General features: G+C 46.8%; 2 protein-coding genes across 2 annotated transcripts in view; both read left to right on the top strand.

Annotated features, from left to right (window-relative positions):
• LOC134367165 (G-protein coupled receptor 143-like) overlaps positions 1–19,645 on the top strand; it is a 350,752-nt gene that overhangs the window by 104,112 nt on the left and 226,995 nt on the right. The window lies entirely within an intron of this gene.
• On the top strand, positions 6,504–17,897 carry LOC134367018 (protein Shroom2-like). The gene is made up of 5 exons (XM_063083666.1): positions 6,504–6,598; positions 7,335–7,829; positions 9,220–9,391; positions 14,318–14,590; positions 17,631–17,897. The coding sequence occupies exons 1-5, from the start codon at positions 6,504–6,506 to the stop codon at positions 17,895–17,897; spliced, it is 1,302 nt and encodes a 433-aa protein (XP_062939736.1).

Here is a 19,645-nt window from a genome sequence, read left to right as displayed (position 1 = left end):
CAGGTATAGCCGAGGTTAACAATCTGACATTGATCGTCATGGTTATAGGTATGTGATGGAGAGCTGGCTGGCTAGCTGAGCTGCTTAGAGCACAGCCTTATAACACCAAGGTCAAGGGTTCAGACCCCATAGTGGCCAGCTGCGGGGAAAAAAATTATATATATAAAAATATATATATATAAATCCTGCGGGAAAAAGCAAAATGTACTGCGGGGGCAGTGGTGGGCGGTGGGAGATACCTGCAAAGGATGCACGGTGTTCCATCCTGTGGACACTCTGTAACTTGTTTAACTGATCTAAATAAGTACTTTCGGCTGTTTTAACTGTCTTTAAATTATAAAAGAATTCGCATATAGAAAATATACAGATAAGAATGTTATAGGCACTCAACTAATCACTACCCAAAATTGATACTTGTTAATTTTTTGCCATCTTTGCCTCAGATATTCTAAAGAAATCATGGTTTACAGGCAGAATTGAAGGGTCCCTCTATTCATCTAATTCCTATCCTTCCATTCCATAAGTAACCTCTAATACGAAGATGGTATTTATCCTTCCTATATTTGATCTCAGAATTTAACTAAAAATGTTCCATAAACAATACAGTATTGTTTTGAGTTTTAAAATTCCACACGTAATCATAAATGTATATCCTTTATTCAGTTAACATTATGATTTCGAGATTTACCCATGATCATATAGATTTAGTTAATTTTACCTGCTCTAAGGTAAATTCATAAATATAATTTATTAACACATTCCCCAGTTGCTAAGCATTTAGGTCGTTTCCAGTAGTTGGAGATCAGTGCTCTTGTGATGGAGCAGTGCGGGCGCGTTCCTCTCGGGGGCGCGCCTAGAGAAGAACTGAATGTGAAGGCCTGAGGCGTTGGGATTCTCAGGAGTGGCTGATGGAAAAGGATGAGGCTCCTCGGTTCTACGAGATACGGCCGAGTTGTCCTCCCACATCACTCCGCTTTCCAATTCGGCCAGTAGTAAACGAGAGTCCCACTTCCTCACATCCTGGCCACCACTGTGTGGTAGGAGACGTGGCTTAAGCACCTTTGAGGTTGAGCATATTTTCGTGCTTGCTGGCCATCAAGGTTTTGTCTTTTGTGAATTTCCTCTCCAAAGCCTTTGATTATCATCCCATTGGGTTCTTTGTGTTTTTCTTATTGATCTGTACATTTTTTGTATATTTTGATTCAGATAGGGTTTCTACAGGAAGCACGTGGCATGCCCAAACCAGGTAATTTAAGGAGAGCTTAATAAAGGGACTGTTTCTAAAAGCATGGGCAGGTTCGGTACCTAAGGCTGGCAACAGTGGCAGTGCTCAGCACCACAGGCCTGAAGTGGCAAGGAGTGTGTGGGGTGACAATTCTCCCTGGATTTGTCGGCATTCCTGCACGGTCTGGGTGTTTGGAGCAAAAGGCACTAACGAGCTTTGCTCGAGGCACAACCAGCCTCTGGAGCTAGACATAGGGACCTAATAAAGATAGGGACAATCTCCCTCTTCAGAGGCATTCCAAGCCTCTAAAGCCTGCTCCTTCCGCTCCCGGGGAGACTTTGGCTTGCCTTCCAGTGTTGCAAACCTAGAGACCTTTCTCCTCAGCCCCTGAGGGGTTTAGTGGCATTCCAGGTAATGAGTCCTCTCTGGAGGGAAGGACCTGCTGGCCATTAGTAGCCCTGACAAAAGCTCAGTTCGGGGTTCTTCTCCTGTGGGGCAACCCGTGCTCCTGCAGGTGAATGCCTGGCCCTCCCGGCATGGCCTGTGGGAACTGGGGTGTTGGGTACCAACCCAAGATGTTGCTTGGGCTGCTGCTTTTTGCTGTGAATAATAAACAGTCTGCGTCTCTGACCATGGCTGCGGGGTCCTGACTCTGGATATGAACATGAGACTGTGCCAGGCTACCTTGTTAGCTGGCAGGTGGGGAAAAGCCTCAGCCCCTTCACAATTTCTGACTTCACGGGACTGAGCAGAGCCCTGGAAGTGAATGTACTAACAGTAGCTAAGCTTTGATGGGGGGACATAGCCAGCAACAAGCTCATTTTTATGAAGTCGGCAACACCCTGATACCAAAGAGAATAGAAGTTACCAGGGCTGGGAGGAGGGAGAAATAGAGAGATGTTGGTCAGGGGGTACACAGTTCCAGTTATGCCAAATGAGTAAGTTCTGGAGATCTAATGTACAGCATGGTGATTTTGGCAACAATACTGTACTGTACACTTGAAATTTGCTAAGAGGGTATATCCTGAGTGTTCTCACCACATAGAAAAAAAAGTATGTGAGGTGATGAATATTTAATTAGCTTGATTGTGATTATTTCACAGTATGAAATTTCAATCACCATGTGATTATTTCACAATGTATATCAAATCATCAAGTTGTATACCTTAAATATATACAATAATTTTTTAATACAAGAAAGCTTTTAAAAAATCTCCCAAAGAGCCGGCAGCACTTTTTCAAACAAGACTACAAAGGCACAGGCAACTAAAGAAAAAAATACATAAATGGGACTAATCAAACTAAAAAGCGTCTGCATAGCAAGGGACACAATCAACAAAGTGAAGAGACAACCTAAAGAATGGGAGAAAGTGTTTGCAAATTGGAACACATAAGGAACTAAAACAACTCAACAGCAAAAACCCCAGATAACCCAATTAAGAAATGGGCAAAGGACCTGGACAGACATTTCCCAAAAGAAGATATACAAATGGGCAACAAGCACATGAAAAAAATGCCCCAATCACTAATCACCAGGGAAATGCAAATTAAAACCACAATGAGGTATCATCTCAAACCAGTTAGGACGGCTATTATCAACATGACAGAAAATAACAAATGCTGGCAACGATGCAGAGAAAAAAAAAGTCTCCTACATTGTTGGTGTGAGTGTAAATTGGTACAGCCACTGTGGAAAGCAGTGTGGAGGTTCCTCAGAGAACTGAAAATAGATCTACCTGAGGACCCAGCTGCCACACTACCGTGTATATACCCAAAGGGAATGAAATCAATACATCAAAAAGACACCAGCACTCCCATGTTCATCACAGCACTATTCACAATGCTCAGAAATGGAATCAACCTGAATGTCCATCAGCGAAGGAATGCATAAAAAACAAACAAAAAAACCCTGTGGTATACCCACAATGGATTACTACTCAGCTATTTTTAAAAAATGATATCCTATCATTTGCAGCAACATGGATGGAACTGGAAACCATCATGTTAAGTGAAGTCAGGCACAAAAAGATAAATACTGCTTGATCTCACTCATGTGGAGTTAAAAAAAAAAGTGGTTCTCATAGAAGTAGAGAGTAGAATAATGGGTGCCACAGGCAGGAGGTTGGGTGATGGAAGAAGAAGGGGAAAAAAGGGCGACTAATGGGTACAATACTATGCTGTCTACCGTAACTAAATCATTGCGCAGTATGTGCGTGTATTGAAACAGCACACTGTACCCCAGAAATATGTACAAATAAATGTTAAAATAAACCAACCAACCAACAAACAAATAAATAAATAAATAAAATATGCAAAAAAAAATCTCCCACACGTCATTCTTTTGCATTTAAATGTTGATCAGCTTAGAGTTTACTTAGCTGAGAAGTGAGTTAGGAATCTCTGTGAGGTAGAGTGAAGGCTAGCCTGTTTTAGAAATGAGATTCCAAAAATTCAGTGACTTACAGTACAGATCTCACAAAGGGACTAAGAGGGACATTCCAGATCAATGGGTTCCATGGTTCCAGTCACTCAGGGATTTCTGGTCACCACAGGAAGTTCTGTCGGACCTCACTGCTCTGGAGTCTCGAGACTTTTTTTTTTTTTTTTTTCGTTTCAAAAGAACTTCACAGTGAAAGGACATTATTGATACTGTCCTGTATCTCCAAGTGTGGCATCACAACTACAGCTTTATCTGTGGTCCTAAACTGTGCTTTATCACTTAAAATATAGATATCACTTAAATATTTTTTCAATTGGTAACATTGTTAGTTCTGGAAGAAAGGTCTTAGTCCATTCAGCCTGTGATAATAAAATACCATAAACTGGGTGGCTTACAAACAGAAATGCATTTCTCATAGTTCTGGAGGCTGAAAGTTCAAGATCAAGGTGTGGCAAATTTGGTGTCTGGTGAGAGCCATTTTTTGGTTCATAGACGGTGCCTTCTCGCTGTGTCTCCCTCCACATGGTGGTAGGGGTTAGGGAGCTCTCTGAGGTCTATTTTATAAGGGCACTAATCCCATTCATGGGGGCTCCACTCATGACCTCATCACCTCCTAAAGGCCCCTTGTCTTATTACCGTCCCATTGGGGTTGAGGATTTTAATATGAATTTTGAGAGACAAACATTCACACCATAGCAGAAGGAAAAGCAACAGAGAGGTCTGTGTAGTGGGTAAAAGGTGTGATATCTTTGCAGTTGAGTCGGCCTAGTTCCCCTCTGGGTGCCATCAGGGAGCTAGTGTGACTGCAGTGCTCTCCGTTGAGGAACTTGCTTGGTGTGGGCTCCAGGAGGTGGGTGGTATTCTAGTGAGTGTGGGTTTTCTCACTCTATCTCCTCTATGGGTTGAGAGGGACTCTAACAAGCAGTGACAGCACTTGCTGAGGAGGAATCTTTGGGCATTTGCATTATTAGTGTTCCCATCCGATGTCCTTAGGGTCCACAAAGGTGGTTTTACCCTACTTGTCAGGCTCTGATGCTGTCCTTGAACCTGCGTCCGCTGCCGTATAGGCACGCGCAGTGTTCCGGGTGGGCGCTTGGAGCAGTCCCTGTGTTCTCTCTATTCTTTTCCGGGAATGCAGTCAGTAGATGGCAGCAGTGCCACTCACGAAACTTGATACCAGGGAACTCGCTCATAATGCACTGAGTTAAATGTCACCACCCCCAAGATGTGTGCTGTTGGTCAGTCCTGGTATGAAAACATGGAATCCTAATTACCAGTCACCAGGAGTCCTCCACTCTATCTGCAGGCAAGGGACTGGCTGTGGCGTGACCTCCTCAGCGGCCTCAGCTCAGAGGCACTCTCCTGGTCCTGACCTACAGTGACTGCCTTGATTTCCCGAGCACTAGCCACCAGCCTGTCTCTGTGTCCCTCCTTTCTGTTTCTCTCCATCTGTTGCATGTACGGCCCGTGCCAGGCACCACAAATCCCACAGATATTTCTCGAGCAGCTCAGCAGTAAGAATGCAGAGAAGGAGAGAACAAGACGTCCCTGCCCTCTGAGTAGTCAGTCATTCCAGATAAAAATGTATCCGTGCCTGTCCTAAAACGAGCAAGCTTACTTTTAAACCTTTTAAAATTCTCTGAGGTTTTTGATTGTGTTTAGTTTGGACTTTTAAACAACAGAATGGCGATGGGGCCAGCAGCATCTTCCGTCCCGGCAGTGAAGGTAGAGATTTGATTGCTCGCAGAAGTGGGCTCGGGAGAGTCTTCACGAAAGCCTGCACCTGCGAGCAGCAGCACGTGTGGCCGAGCCCGCAGGCTGCTTCCGTTCCCTTGGCGGCGTTCTTGCCCTCCACTCAGCCTCCTCAGTGTTAGTGGGGCCATGGGACAGGTTGAGGTGGGGGCTAGCCCGTAGGGAGGGGCCGGATCTTGGCCTCCCCTCTCTCCCCCCTCCTCCCAGTGCCACCTTTCCATTAGGAATTGATGGGGCCTGGTGGCAGTAAGGCCGAATCCACTGCATCTTGTCCTTGTTTTGAAGTAAACGTTCATCAGACTTCTATAATGTGGAAGTCTTGACCATTCTCAAGAAGGAGAGAGTGACCAGGAATAGATGCTTTGTTGGAAAGTCTATGTTAACCTGTGGAAGATTTGATTTTGTTGTTTAATTTTTTCTATCATGCTTTCCTTCACTGGGAAACAAATTTCTGCACAAAGAGGGGAAGATAGAAATACCATCCAGCTTAAGGTCAGTAACAAGTGGTCAGAGTTTCTGAGTCTGGAGTGACACGGGTGCGAAGGGTTTTTGTCCGTCCTAGCTTGGATAAGACGGCAGGATTTCCCTTCTTAAGTTTGATGTATCTAAACAGTGTTTTCCACAGGGTTAGACTTTTTAAAATTTACTCACAGGGAGGGAGTTACGGGGACTGTGTAGGAGCACCTAGATAGAAAACATCAGCTCTTCAGAGGTTACTACTGGAGAGAGGGAAGAAAATACAAAATTATTTTATTTTAACCTGCACAGCACACCCTTATGTGTAGAGAAAGAACCATGCTGTGTTCCTAATCGGCGGTGAAAGGGTGAAAAACAGCACTTAATTCAGAGCACCACCACTTCCCTCATGCTGCAGAAAATTGGGTCCATTAGGTCACATTGTAGAAGTGATTTGCAGGTCAGAGTCAGAAACATGTCCTGAGTTTGCGTTGCTTGTTTGACTTGTTTTTTCTTTCCCTCCTGGACACCAGCAGCTGGCTCTCTTTTCTCCAATATGTCCTTTCAAAATACCTTGAAAAGATCTTGGTCCTGGCAGCCTATGTCACAGTCCCCTATGTGTGGTCCAGCATGGTGCAGCTGAGAGCAGCCGGCATTGGGGTTGTCGCAGATGAGGCACAGCAGCATGGGCCGGGAGGGTTCTTCCTGACCTCTCCCTGCCCCAGGTGCTTTAGGTACCTCCCCATGTCCTTTCACTGAGAAACTCTTTTTAAAGCAGGAAATGCGTGCCTTTTGTGAGCCACTGAGAATGACACAGCACCGGGAGCTCCCTATTGGCTGTGGGATCCTTGTCCCTCTGGTGTGTGAACCGCACACAGGGAAGGGGCCGGGAGTGTGGGAGGTGGAAGGCAGGTGCGGTGGGATGCAGCACCCGCCAGCACAGGAGGAAGCTTCCGAGGGGGCCTCCAGACACAGCCCCTCCTGACAGGCATTCTCGCGGCCCCGGACACCACGCTGCAGCCCACAGGTGTGTGACAACTTGCTTTGAGGAACACTGGCTTAAGGCACTAACAATAATTCTGCAAAAACGTCTATCCACTATGGATTTCCCTACAAGAGAAAATGTAACTGAGTGGGACTTCAAGTTTGCATTCTTACTGAAATAAAAACAAATGGAAATTAAACCACCCTCCTATCACCAGTAAACCGCAGGAAGATGCCCTCAGACGCCTGTAGGTGTGAGGTGGACAGTTTGAGAATGGAAAGGAGTCAGACTGCTGAGAGTGGGGAGACCAAGGTAGGGGTGGGAGGGAGCTTGACCTCCTCTGCCTCCCTGGGACATGTTGGGTCTTGGAGTCAGGTGCACCATCTGTAAGGGGGGGACCCACCAGTCAGAGTCCTGGATTGGAGTCGGTGCCCAGAGCATGCTTTGCGATGTCAGCAGAGGCTCTTCTGTTTCAGAATCGAGCGGGTGATGGGCAACAACACCACGGTGAAGATGGTGCCCATCAAGATCGTGCACTCGGAGAGCCGGCCCGAGAAGGAGAGCCGCCAGAGTCTGGCGTGCCCAGCCGAGCCGCCCGCCCTGCCCAGCGGCCTGGAGAGACACCAGATCAAGACGCTGAGCACGCCGGAGCAGTCCTACTCCCGCTTCTGCGTGTACACGCGGCAGGGCCCTGAGCCCAAGCCCCCCAGCACCCCTGCGCCCCTTCCCGGTCTAGGCTACGTGAGGGCCAAAGAGAAGACCGTGGAAGAGCTGAAGTCAGAGGCACTGGCCAGGGAGATCGTGGGGAAGGATAAGTCCTTGGCCGATATCCTGGATCCCAGTGCAAAGATTAAAACCACCATGGACTTGATGGAAGGGATCTTCCCCAAGGACGAGCACCTCCTGGAAGAAGCCCAGCAGCGGAGGAAGCTGCTCCCCAAGGTCCCCTCCCCGAGGACCGCAGAGGAGAAGTAAGTAGATGCTCCTTTCCAGTTTGTGCATGATTCTGCCGGCATCTTAAGGCTTAAAAGGGAGAGGGGTGCGTGTCTGTTTCTCTGTTCTCATGACTGCTCTTTGGGGGGGGGCAGGTTTTTATGAGTGTTCCCCAATGCTGAGAACTTTTTAGCTTTTTTAGTGAGCCTACTGAAAGTAAAGCTAAGGGTCAGAGACCTTGTCCCTGGGGATGAAGACTTCGGTGGGTGGCAAAGGCGTGGAAACACACGTGCTTTGCAGCCCGCTGAGCTTTGCTGGCTGGAGGCCCGTGTGATTTATCATGATGCCCACAGCTCTCCTTTCTCGTAAGGCAACAGTTCTCAGCGGGGGCCATTGTCTGCCCCAGGGGACAGTTGACACTGTCATACTCTGTGTGTGGAGGAGAGCTCCTGGCATCCGGTGGGTGGAGCCCAGGAATGCTGCTCAGCATCCTACAGTGCACAGGATGGTGCCCACCACAGACAACTGTGGGGGGAGTTCTGACGTGAGAAACCCCAGCATAAGAGGACAGAAGGCTTAGACTGAGTATCTGTGTTTCTTAACAAGTTGGGCTTCTAAAATTTATTTGCACCTGCTTGAACAAATTCGTCTTGTTAGTTTTGTAAGTACCACTGTCAGGTCTCTCTCCTTCACTCATTTGACGCAAAGGCATGTGTGGTGGCATCTTCCCTGCTGTTTCTGCCCGCTCCGTCACCACAAGCATCAGTCATGTGCTGTAGGGTGCAGTGCCCATGAAATGCGGCAGAGAAGGAGAAAGAGGACACACTAGAACCAGCAAGAAGGAGCGACTGTGGCTGCTGGTAGGAGGGTGCTTGGGAGTGGCTTTTGCAGATTGTGCCATACACGGCCTCAGCCACACAGACCCCAGACTCCAGGAGGGGACAGTCTGTGCTTTCATCTCCCCAGCAGAGATTTATGGATGTTCCTGCTCATCCAAGTTTTTTGGCCTTTTAAAAAACTACATTTCAGGGCCGGCCCGTGGCTCACTCAGGAGAGTGTGGTGCTGATAACACCAAGGCCATGGGTTCGGATCCCTATATATGGATGGCCGGTTCGCTCACTGGCTGAGCGTGGTCTTGACGACACCAAGCCAAGGGTTAAGGTCCCCTTACCGGTCGTCTTTTAAAAAAAGAAAAAAAAAAAAAAAAACAACTACATTTCACAGACTTTATGAGTATCCATTTGGCAAAGTTTTATTTTTTAGTTTTAACTTCGTCACCTGTTTTGTTTGTTTTTGGCTGTCTTATCTCCCTTGCAGGTGTCCTAATGTTAGTGCCAGCATTTATTTATCACAACCCAAGAAGCAGGGCTGTGGGGGCACCTGTGTGCACGGTTGCAGCTAATTGAAATTCTGACATCTTTACCCAGGAAAGAAGAGCGGAGTGTGCCGGCAGCCATGTCCCTGGCCACCAACTCCACTTATTACAGCACATCAGCCCCTAAAGCTGAGCTGCTGATCAAGATGAAGGACCTAAAAGAGCAGCAGGAGCCCGAAGACTACTCAGGGAGCGACTTGGACCATGACCTGTCAGTGAAGAAGGTAGGAAAGCCAACCAAAAACCATCACGTGTTTAACTCCCGAGAACTTGCCCAGGCACTTGAGAATCTAGTGGTAGACGAAACAGAATAGAGCCCTTCTCTGAGGGAGCTTATGTTCACACAGGAGAGAGAGACAGACAACACAAAAACAAATATATCCAATACAGGATCAGCAAATCTGGCCCACTGCTTGCTTTTGTAAATAAAGTTTCATTGAAATACAGCCACATTGTTCATTTACATATGGTTTGTGGTGGCTTTCACACTACAGCGGCAGAGTTGGATAGTTGCAACTGTGCCCATATAGCCTGCAAAGTCTAAAATATGTACTATCTGGCTCTTGACAGAAAAACTTTGCCCAACTCTTAATGTAATATGTCGAGTGGTAAGAAAATTAAAACAAGGCGAAGGCATAGAGAGGTTAAAACATGTGATTATTGAGAGGGCTCTGATGAGGTGATAATTGAGCAGAGACCCAGAGTGACATGAGGAGCAAGGGCTGTTTTTGTCTGGCATGCTGGGAAGGGGGCTAGCCAGTGCACAGGTCCTGGGTGGGAGCCTGGTGGCATGTTGGAAAAGTAGCAGAGGCCAGTAGCTGGAGCTGTGTGGATAGGGAGAGAGGGTTGCAGATGAGGTTGGAACAGGATTCAGGGACTGGCTGTTTAGCTCACTTGGGCGAGTATGGCACTGATAATACCAAGGTCAAGGGTTTGGCTCTCCATACTGGCCTGCCACCGAAAGAAAAAAAAAACAGGATTCAGGGACAAATAGCCAGGTGGCCATGGCAGTCACAATAGGGACAGAGTTGTTCTTATCAGTGCCAAAATCATTACTACTATATTAGTTTTAACTGTCCATGGCACGTCAGCAGGCCAGACCCGTGACATGTTGTTACTACCTGTTTTATACAGGCAGGACTTAATATAAAGGGACAAAGGTATTGCCAGCGAAAGTCAAGCTCAGAGGATAGCATGTATTGTTTATTCCAGGGGACCTGAGTTTGCGTAAATCATCACTACTAGGAAAAGAAAAGGAGTGAACCAGCATTTTATGCGTGTTTGCTGTTGGCCTAGCACTATGGAAAGAGCTTTCATAAAAAGTACTGGAGTTTTGTTGTTGTTGTTTTTTGGGGACAAAGACCTTTGAAAACAATTATGTTGAAAGTCTACTAGTGTCATTAGTGATTTTAAAAAAATACCACGGGTTGATTTCAATTATGATAAATGTGTTCTGGAGGAAATATTGAGCCTCATAACATATGTAAAGGAAAATTATTTCAATTTAAGAAATAATAAGTTTTTGGCTCAAGGGATTAAAAACAAGTGAAAAGTAAGGGTTTTGTTCTAGGGACTTTTAGAGGCCCTCTCTCTGGCTCAGGATACTGTTTTATTCTGGTGGTATTTTCATCTAAAAAAATATCAAAAATATTTTCAGTTTATCCTAATAAAGCCAGAAGAACTGTATGTACCATCTGAACCATTTTAATTTAGGCACACCCCAGCTGTAGAGAACTACATTCCTTACACGCATGTCTTGTTTTCTGTGATGGGATGAACTCGGGAGCAGCGTGCCCCGACGCTGCTCACCTTCACCCATGTGGCTCTGTGCACCTGCTTCAGGATCTCACCAGAAATGACTGCTTCGGGACTGAATGGTTGCTGTGAGCTTGCAGCAGGCTTACATTTCTAGTTCAATAAGCAAATGCCACATATCACAGTTCTCTGTGGTGTTGGTGGGTCCTATTTTTTTGCTTGATTTGACAAAGAGGCCAGTGCTGTTATCTTTTCCACCTTCTTTCCAGCATCCCCGCGTTTCTGATGTCACGCGTTTTTGCAAAGTGTGCTCAGGTGGAGTCATGCTGGAGAAGGTGGCCTCAGTGCAGATGGGGACTTGATTGGTCACCTGCTTTGCAGCTGCTGTTGGGGAAGCAGCCAGATGTGGATCCAGCATTCCCAGAGGGACTGCAACTTGTGATCACAGTGCCATTGGGAGGTCATAGAGCCCAGGACCAAATCAGGTGACCCCCTGCTTTAGGAGAAGACTAAAGACAGAGGCAAGAGCATGGAGGCCCCATGCCATGAGGTGGTGGGGGCTCCGGTGACCAGTGGGAAGTGCTATGCTAGGACAGTTAATGTGTTCTTTCACCTGGGCAGCTCAGGTGGACTGTACCCAGAAAAGACACCACCCAGGTCAAGTTGTGAGGGTTCTTCAGGAGAACCGAAGATAGCCGATTGGTTTGAGTTTGGGACCTCTGGTTTTTACTTGGAACCAAGAGGCAGGCACAGGGCCCAGAGAGAAAAGACCTTGTTTCCCCGTGGGATGGAACAGAAGGTGGGTGGCTGGGGTGGACCCGGGTGGAGGAAGGGAACGGCCCAGGTCTCAATCCTGCAGCCTTGGCCCATGCAAATGGAGAGGTGAGAGTCTGACCTCTGCCACAACCAGATCTTATCCCAGCATCTGGAATGCCATATGCTGCAAGGAATAAATGGACAGGCTCCGGGGGTGGGGCTGGATGGGCAAGTACGGTCTACAGTGGCGAAACCACGGGCACCCCGGGTGTGCTGATAGCCCTTGATGTGTGTGCCTCCCTGGGCTGGGCGGGTCTCAAAATCTTTGAAAGTCTGTACTTCTTACAGTGGCCCTTTAACAAAGAGGGGAAAGATGTTTTTAATAAAAATTTGCATATGATGTATAAAGGGATCTGGACTCCTCGTAGAGTGCCCGATTTCAAGTTAGCTCAGCTGAAGTAGGTTTTAAAGGCACATTTTCGTGCACTGGTGTGAAATCTTCATTACCGTAATTGCTGAAGAATAACGACACTGAAAAATTACTGAGCGTGCTGGCTTGATTCCTCCTATAGCCACCGTTATCTGCATTGCTTAACGTATTCACTCAGGTTAGGACTGGTGTCAGGTGAGAATTTCCGAAGTTCTCCACCCTTGTTTTCTATTTTCTGTTGTTTTCATCAAGTAATGAGTATCTAAAATACAGCCATGTTCACAGCTGTGGGATTCAAAGCTGCTTTAAACAATCTTGGATCCCTGTACTGGCCAACCACCAAAAAAAACCAAAACCAAAAACAAAAAAATCTGTCCAGATAAGTAGGTAAACACACACACGCTCTGAGAGAAAACAAAGGAAATCTAGATGCATAAAATTTTTCAAATCATGAGGGAAGAAAATGTCTGGACATTCTGAGCAACTACAACCTGGCCTGGAAAAGCCAAAATAGTTTATAAATTCCGTGTACTCTTTCTTAGGAGAAAAAACATGCAGATTAATCAGCAGTGGGGATCATAAAACTGCTTACCATTTTAATCTGCTGGAGAGCTAGAGGATGCAGGACCCTGAGTAGAGCTCATATCTTCACATTTTTTTGGATACATAAACGCTAGGTGGAGATTCTCTTTACAAGTATTGGTGTGAGACAAAGACCTTGTGCAATCAGGTAATATGAAAGATCTTTTCTGGCTGTCGATTGACTCTTCCTGCTGAAATAGTCCTCGGGATAGTCGTTCGTACTGGATTGTAGCTCATGAGATCGGGGCAGCTGCTCCTCTTCCCACACTCCCACTGTTGATAACTGATACTTACCAGGCACTTAATAGATGCCAGGCACTGGGCTAACCCTAGCATGCTGTCTTCTCATTCGCCATCATGCCAGTCCTCAAGGTAGTGGCTGCTGTTACCTCTGTTTTGCTATGGGACAGTGTGGCCTAGAGAGCTTAAAGGAGACTTTGGCCTTGTGTCTGTCGAGTCCCACACATGTGCCTCCTCTCTGCTGAGCCCTGCAGACTCCCTGTGGGAGCAGAGTTTGTAAATTGCCCCAGGGAGGGGTGATGGCGTGGACCATTTCCGAGGATCTGCTTGACATAAACAATGTCACTTGTGATAACATTGTTTAAAATGTCCTAACCTTAAAAATCCTAACTGGAATTTCATATTCACATGAGATGTTTACTGCTTACTCGATTTTGTGCACCCAAGCACTGTTCAGTTTTCAGTCCTTTTGCCACATGCTACCCAGGTCATGTGTTGGCATCACAGATCTGGGGGCACCGTGCGGGTGGTAGATGGAAGAATAAAGACTGGTGTGGCCGAGGGCATCTCCAGCAGGCCTGGCATCAGTGAGAGTTCTCTCGAGGCTGTGGGGGACTTCTCTTGAAACTGGGTTTTTTCTAGTTCACCTTGTCCAGGCAAACACCCAGTGACACGTGCTGAGAGTAGATTCAATGGCAGAAGCATAGCCGTCATCTGAAGAACGTGGTTTTCACAGGGCAAGTCCTGCCCCTCGCACTCCTTTTGAGGTATCCCCATAATTTCTCTCCAATATAATGACCAAGAAGGAGAATCTATATATTTTACCACAACAGACTAAGTCATTTATTTGCATTTCGGTCAAGTTGAAATCAGTAGGTTATATTAAAAGACTGTCTTTTAGCTTCATTGGCACCCCTTTATTTATCTTGATTTTTAATTGCTGGTTATATGTAGAGGACACTTTCTAATCATGAAATTCCGTACTGGAAGTAAGACTCAATCATTCTCTAGGTGTAAGTTTTTAAATTGGAGACTTCCAAAGGATGAAGCGGGAGGCATCGCAAAGGTGCCAGGACTCGTTGCAGAGACAGAGGTGGGAGCGTCGTCTACTGCTGAGTAGCACCAGCAGCCACACTCTAGCGTCGTCTAATAAGACATTAACAGAACGAAATAGGTTCATCGTGTTTTATTTTTAGATGCCAGTAATTTAACCAGGCATCACTCTCTTTCCCCTAGTTTCATAAATCCTGTTATTTGATCATGCTAAAGTGACCTTTCCCCCAGTCAGGCCACGTCCAGCCAGATGGCATGTGCAGAGATGGAGGTAGCTCTGGCACAGGGTGGGGCAGACCTAATGCATGTTTCTGTGCTGCCCTGTCCCCAACAGCAGGAGCTCATCGAGAGCATTGGTCGCAAGCTGCAGGTGCTCCGGGAAGCCCGGGAGAGCCTGCTGGAGGACATCCAGGCCAACAATGCGCTGTGGGATGAGGTGGAGGCCATCGCCAAAGACGTCTGCAAGCCCAACGAGTTTGACAAGTTCCGCATGTTCATCGGGGACCTAAACAAAGTGGTGAACCTTCTGCTGTCACTGTCAGGCCGCCTGGCCCGGGTGGAAAAGGCCCTGAACAATCTGGATGACAGCCCTTCTCCTGGAGATCGGGTATATGCAGACTGACCTGGAAATCAGGGGTCCCCTGGGAAGGCTGTTCACGGGGTGTTGTGAAAGGTGGCTTCTTGAAGCCTGGCTCAGTTTCTGCATGGCCTGCCCAACTCCTAGTGCGAGATGCTATGGAAATGTCCAGTGCACACTCCCATTCTTTGCTTTTAATTGAGGGAGAAACATGCTAGGAAGACGCAGTGAGGCGTTGCTGGGATCTTCCCACTGATAATTCCACTGATCATCACTGGTAGTGGTCTCTTTCTGGAAAATGATCTCTTCTAACTTTTCTTTAACCACGTGTAAGTCCGTAAATGGAGCTTCCTACCCCCTGACAGATGGTAAGTGCTCAGTGATAGATGATGTTGTATTGCTATTGATGCTCTGATTTAAGAAGAGTGAGTGAGTGAGTGAGAGAGAGAGAGTTTGTGTGTGTGTGTGTGTGTGTGTGTGTGTGTGTGTGTGTGTGTGTGTGTGTGTAGATAGATAGCAGTCTGGAAAGAATCCAAGGACTTCAGCTTTTCTCTCATTCTCAAGGTGTGCCACTATGAGACTTTTCTCAGAGGGTCTGTCTTTCAGTTTTCTCACTTGCAAAATAAGGGAAATAATATTTACCTTGTTGGCTTTACAGGTCAAATGTCAGTAAAACATCTAGTTTCATTCTTTGCACATAATAGGCCTTCAGAATGATCATCTTTAATTATTAATACAACATCTTCACTGTTCTCAGAGGGGAGCAGGAAAAGCCCTCCCCACCCTCCTCCAGATGAGGTTGGTTTCAGGCTGCCCAGAGAGAGCTCATGGTGCTGGCTTCGAGACTGCAGCTCTCTTGCAGTCGGCCATCGACCCTGCCACAGGAGGGTTTGAACCTTAAGTAACTGGGGGATGCACCCCTATTTCCCTTACGTTCATGTTCCATTTTGCGCTTTTTGCCATCCTTGCCAAATTTATCCGAAAGAACTTAGGAAAATAACATGAACAGGACAGAGAGACTTATTTGTACATAATTGAAAAAGTAACTGCTCAAAGTATGGATTTACGTGAAAAAAGTAGGATCGTGTCTGCAACTGTCAGTTCAGCTCATCTTTTGTCCCTCTTGCCCTCCTTGTTCATGGAACTGACAGACTTATTTAGAAAGGAATCACAGTGCTAGGGAGGGAGATAGTCTGGGGTCCTCCTAGGTGCCTGGCTAGAGCCCTCGCTCCTTCCCTGGGGCGGTGTCAGAGGTGAGCAGCCCGGGACACCGAGAAGGCACCTCCATGAGCCTGGCTGCACTGCTCCCTGCCTTGGCTGTGTGTAGTTGACGCAGCTTCAGCTCCCAGGACCTGAGGGACATGTGCCACTTGCACATCCAGGTGCACTGCAGGGGCTGGTGTTCAGCATAGCCAACTGGCTGAGACTGTCCAAGACAGGCAGCCGAGATGCCGGGAAGCTGGGGTTGTCAGACACAGGTGTGCTAAGGAGGTAAAAGGTGCAGAGTCGGTTTGTCAATGAGTTCCTGCAAAGTCTTTTTGGCTACACAGTGAACACGTGGGCAGACATGGACATGTGGTGTCCCACCCTGACCTCAATCTCAGCAGCTTCCAGGCACTGGTGAGCCTGGCCTATTTTAAGCCTGAACCGCATTTTTAGAATCAGTTCACCTGTTTCCCTTTGGGGTGGAATTAATTTGCTTTGCCTTGCCTCTATCCATGAAAATATTCTGTCTCTTTGTCTCACACATGCCTAAAGATCAAGGTGTTCCACAGAAGAGGGCAGGATGCTCAGTAAGGTGGTGCGGTGACAGGCACCTCCCAGAAGCTGTGCGCCAGGGCAGTTTCTGCTCTCAGCTCTGTTTACTGATAGCTCCTCTTTACTGAACTCTTTCTGTGTGCCTGGCGTTTTGCGAAGTCCTCCGCAGTCTGGGTGCTCACGGTGGATGTGAGTAGCATCCACCGAGATGTTGCAAAGCGGCAGAGTAACAGTGGCTGTCCCGGTGCCCAGATGCAAATCAGGAACTCCGGCCTGGCATCCAGCAGCCTGCCTGTGAAGACACTGAATGTTCTTTCCTTTCTTAGATTTCATTACACTCGGATTTTGTTTTCAACACAAAGAATGATCAGTGTTTGAGGTGATGGGTGTGCTCGTTACTCCGACTTGATTACACATGGTATACATGGACCAAAATATCACTCTGTACCATAAATGTGTACAATTATTACATATCAATTAAAATAATAATAAAAACATGAACCAAACAAACAGAAAAAGATGCCCCCGAGTGGATTGTTTTCAGAATCCGTGACTTACCTCATCCTTCTAATCCTATCTGGTTTAGATCACAGTTATCATTTTAAGTACATTTATTTTACAACTATTAAAGTGATTTACTTACAAATTAAAAAAAAAAACAACTTGGAGCTTCTAGCAAAACTGGATGTGTGTTCTACAAGGCAGAGTGACTGTGTCATGCTTTGGGGACAGAGTCATCTGTGTCCCCCAGAATGGGACCCTTGTAAGGAGCAAGGAGACTGATCCCCGGATGCCCATTCACAGACGTGCGTTTCCCGCCTCCTTCTGTGCCCTCTTGTGTCCCGTCTGCAGATGCACTCACAGACTCCTCCTGCCTGGAGGTTTAGAAACCCCACCCTGGCGTTTCCTTACAGTATTTCCCTTTTGCTGACTTTCCCACAGCGTTATCATTGAAAGAGCTTTGACAAAAATAGGAACCCTGTGTTCTTTGCCCCTTTTGAGCATCTCAGGATTCTGTTGTTTTTTGTCCTTGGTTACTCTTCTGCTCACCACCATTCCTGTTAACTGTTCAAGGCAGGTGGGCGGAAACTCAGGCGGTCCATGAGTGGCCTCCTGGCCGGCTAGGGCTGGAGCCACTGGAAATACTTGGTGTGGGTTCCATGGGATCTTTGGTGGCATCAGGGTTTCCATCGATGATGTTATGGCTGGCCATGGGACCAGCCTCAAAACTTGCCAGTGTTTTCAGGGGACTGGCCAGAGCCCCTGCTTTAGTCCTGGTCCTCAGCAGGTCTGTTTCTCTCTCTCTCCACAGCAATCGCTGCTCGAGAAGCAGAGAGTCCTCATCCAGCAGCACGAGGATGCGAAGGAATTCAAAGAGAACCTGGACCGCCGCGAGCGCGTCGTGTTTGACATCCTGGCCAGCTATCTCGGCGAGGACAGCCTCACGGACTACGAGCACTTCGTGAAGATGAAGTCAGCCCTCATCATCGAGCAGCGGGAGCTGGAGGATAAAATACGCCTTGGCGAAGAGCAGCTCAAGTGCTTGTCCGACAGCCTTCAGCCCGAGAGAGGCAAATAAGAGATCCGTCCGGTGGAGGACGGACATGGGGGCTTCAAGCTCTGTCCCCAAGGATTCAAGTGCAAAGCCCAGCCTGTATTTATATCCTGCAGAGAGGATCCTCCAATAGCAAAGTGGCTGTTAGAAAAGCAATAACTTCCGTGTGTGTTTGGGATGATTTATTTAATCTTTTAGTTTCCCCGTTGAATGCTAAGCAGAGAGGCTCACCCTCAGCCATCCTCCTCTCACCATAGCTGCCCATAATGCCGGGCTCTGCTGAATGGTGAGTTGCTACCATGCAGGCTGTGGGCGGGGTCCAGGTGCCCGCAGTGGTCATTGCCAGTGGGAGATCTGCTGCTCCTCCTGTCTTCAGACACTGAACCCACAGCTCAGGAGGCAGCTGAGTGTCATTAAGGTGCATGAGCGTGGAGACCCTGGTGCGCATGTCTTCTCTTGTGATGCATCAGGTGTGGCTGCCACGTTCAGTCCCTGCTCACTCAACAGTGTGTGTCTTCGTTGTCTCTATCATATAATGATGTTCTCTGACCCAGCAAAAATGATGATGGTAATGATAATTTATTAATAATTTGGAAAGATAAAAAGAAAAAAAGGTTAAAGAAAAGTTAAGTTTCCTAATGGTTAAAAACAACTGAAATGAACAAACTATGCATTGGGCTCACTCATTCTAAGATTAAAGTTGCCACTTAAATAATGTGCATGCTTTAAAACATTCACACACAAGCAAACAAATAGTCCTTCTCACCCTACGCCACAGTTTAAATGATAAATTACTTGGTTAAAGGTGTGTCCCGCAATAATGTGTTTGTTAGCCATCTGTTTCCCAAGACCAAGAGAGTGTTTCTTAAGTTACTTTTCCCCCCGAACATTTATTTTGTGTGCCTGTGGTCATTAATGATAACTGGCTACTTTTCGTTTTTGCCTCCTTGAATCTGTTACCATGCCATGAGGGCCACAGCCCACGTAATGTGAGACTCCTCCCTCTCTTTGTCCCGAGGTCCAGTGGACTACACGACTCCTACACTTGATCTTTTTCTTCCACAGAGTTTAAAGATTCTGTGTCCTTTTCATTCGTTGAAAGGGCAAAATTCTAAAGAGAATCTGATTCACTAAAAAAGATTGTCATGCTGTCACTTTCCGTGTGACAAGTTGCAGACAGAGAGAAAATATTTGCAAATCATGTATCTAACAAAGAAAATTTGTATCCAGAATGTATAAAGAACTCACAAAACTTAACAGTAAGAAATACAAGCAGCCTAATTAAAAAGTGGGCAAAAGACTTGAATAGACACTTCACCAAAGAGGATATACGCATGGCAAATAAGCACATGAAAAGATGTCCAACAGCCTGCCGATGGCTTGGTTATAATTTATTTTATCTCATAATTGTAGATCTGGGTGTTTCTTCAAAAAGATGTTGATCTAATTAAATGCATGGTTAGTCGTGAGCCAATCCTTCAGATGTCTTCATGTCGAGGTAGTATAATAACAGGGCATCTGTTCTATCACGGGATTGTTTTAATCCTCATTGCCACTTAATCCCATAGAAGAAGTTTTCCAGCAGGTGGGGACATTTGCCTTTGTCAGCAGTGACCACAACCTTACCAAAGCGTTCACGCACATGCGCACAGATGTCTTAAAGGACAGAATCCACGCTTCCTGAGCCAGAGGGGCTGGGCTGGGCTCCGAGGCACTGCGCGGTCGGTAGCTAGCGCGCTGCAGAGAGCCGAGTCCGAACCAGCCAGCTTCCA

The sequence above is a fragment of the Cynocephalus volans genome, chromosome X, assembly GCF_027409185.1.
Source record: "Cynocephalus volans isolate mCynVol1 chromosome X, mCynVol1.pri, whole genome shotgun sequence".
Lineage (NCBI taxonomy): Eukaryota > Metazoa > Chordata > Mammalia > Dermoptera > Cynocephalidae > Cynocephalus > Cynocephalus volans.
The sequence above is the reverse complement of the archived record's forward strand: the minus strand, read 5'-3'. Positions and strand labels throughout refer to the sequence as shown.

Excerpts from the sequence above, each read along its gene's own strand:
- LOC134367018 (XM_063083666.1), top strand. The coding sequence starts at position 6,504 with ATGGTGCAGCTGAGAGCAGCCGGCATTGGGGTTGTCGCAGATGAGGCA. Across the intron at positions 6,599-7,334 it reads CTGACCTCTCCCTGCCCCAG|AATCGAGCGGGTGATGGGCA; the intron begins GTGCTTTAGGTA and ends CTTCTGTTTCAG. Across the intron at positions 7,830-9,219 it reads CCGAGGACCGCAGAGGAGAA|GAAAGAAGAGCGGAGTGTGC; the intron begins GTAAGTAGATGC and ends ATCTTTACCCAG.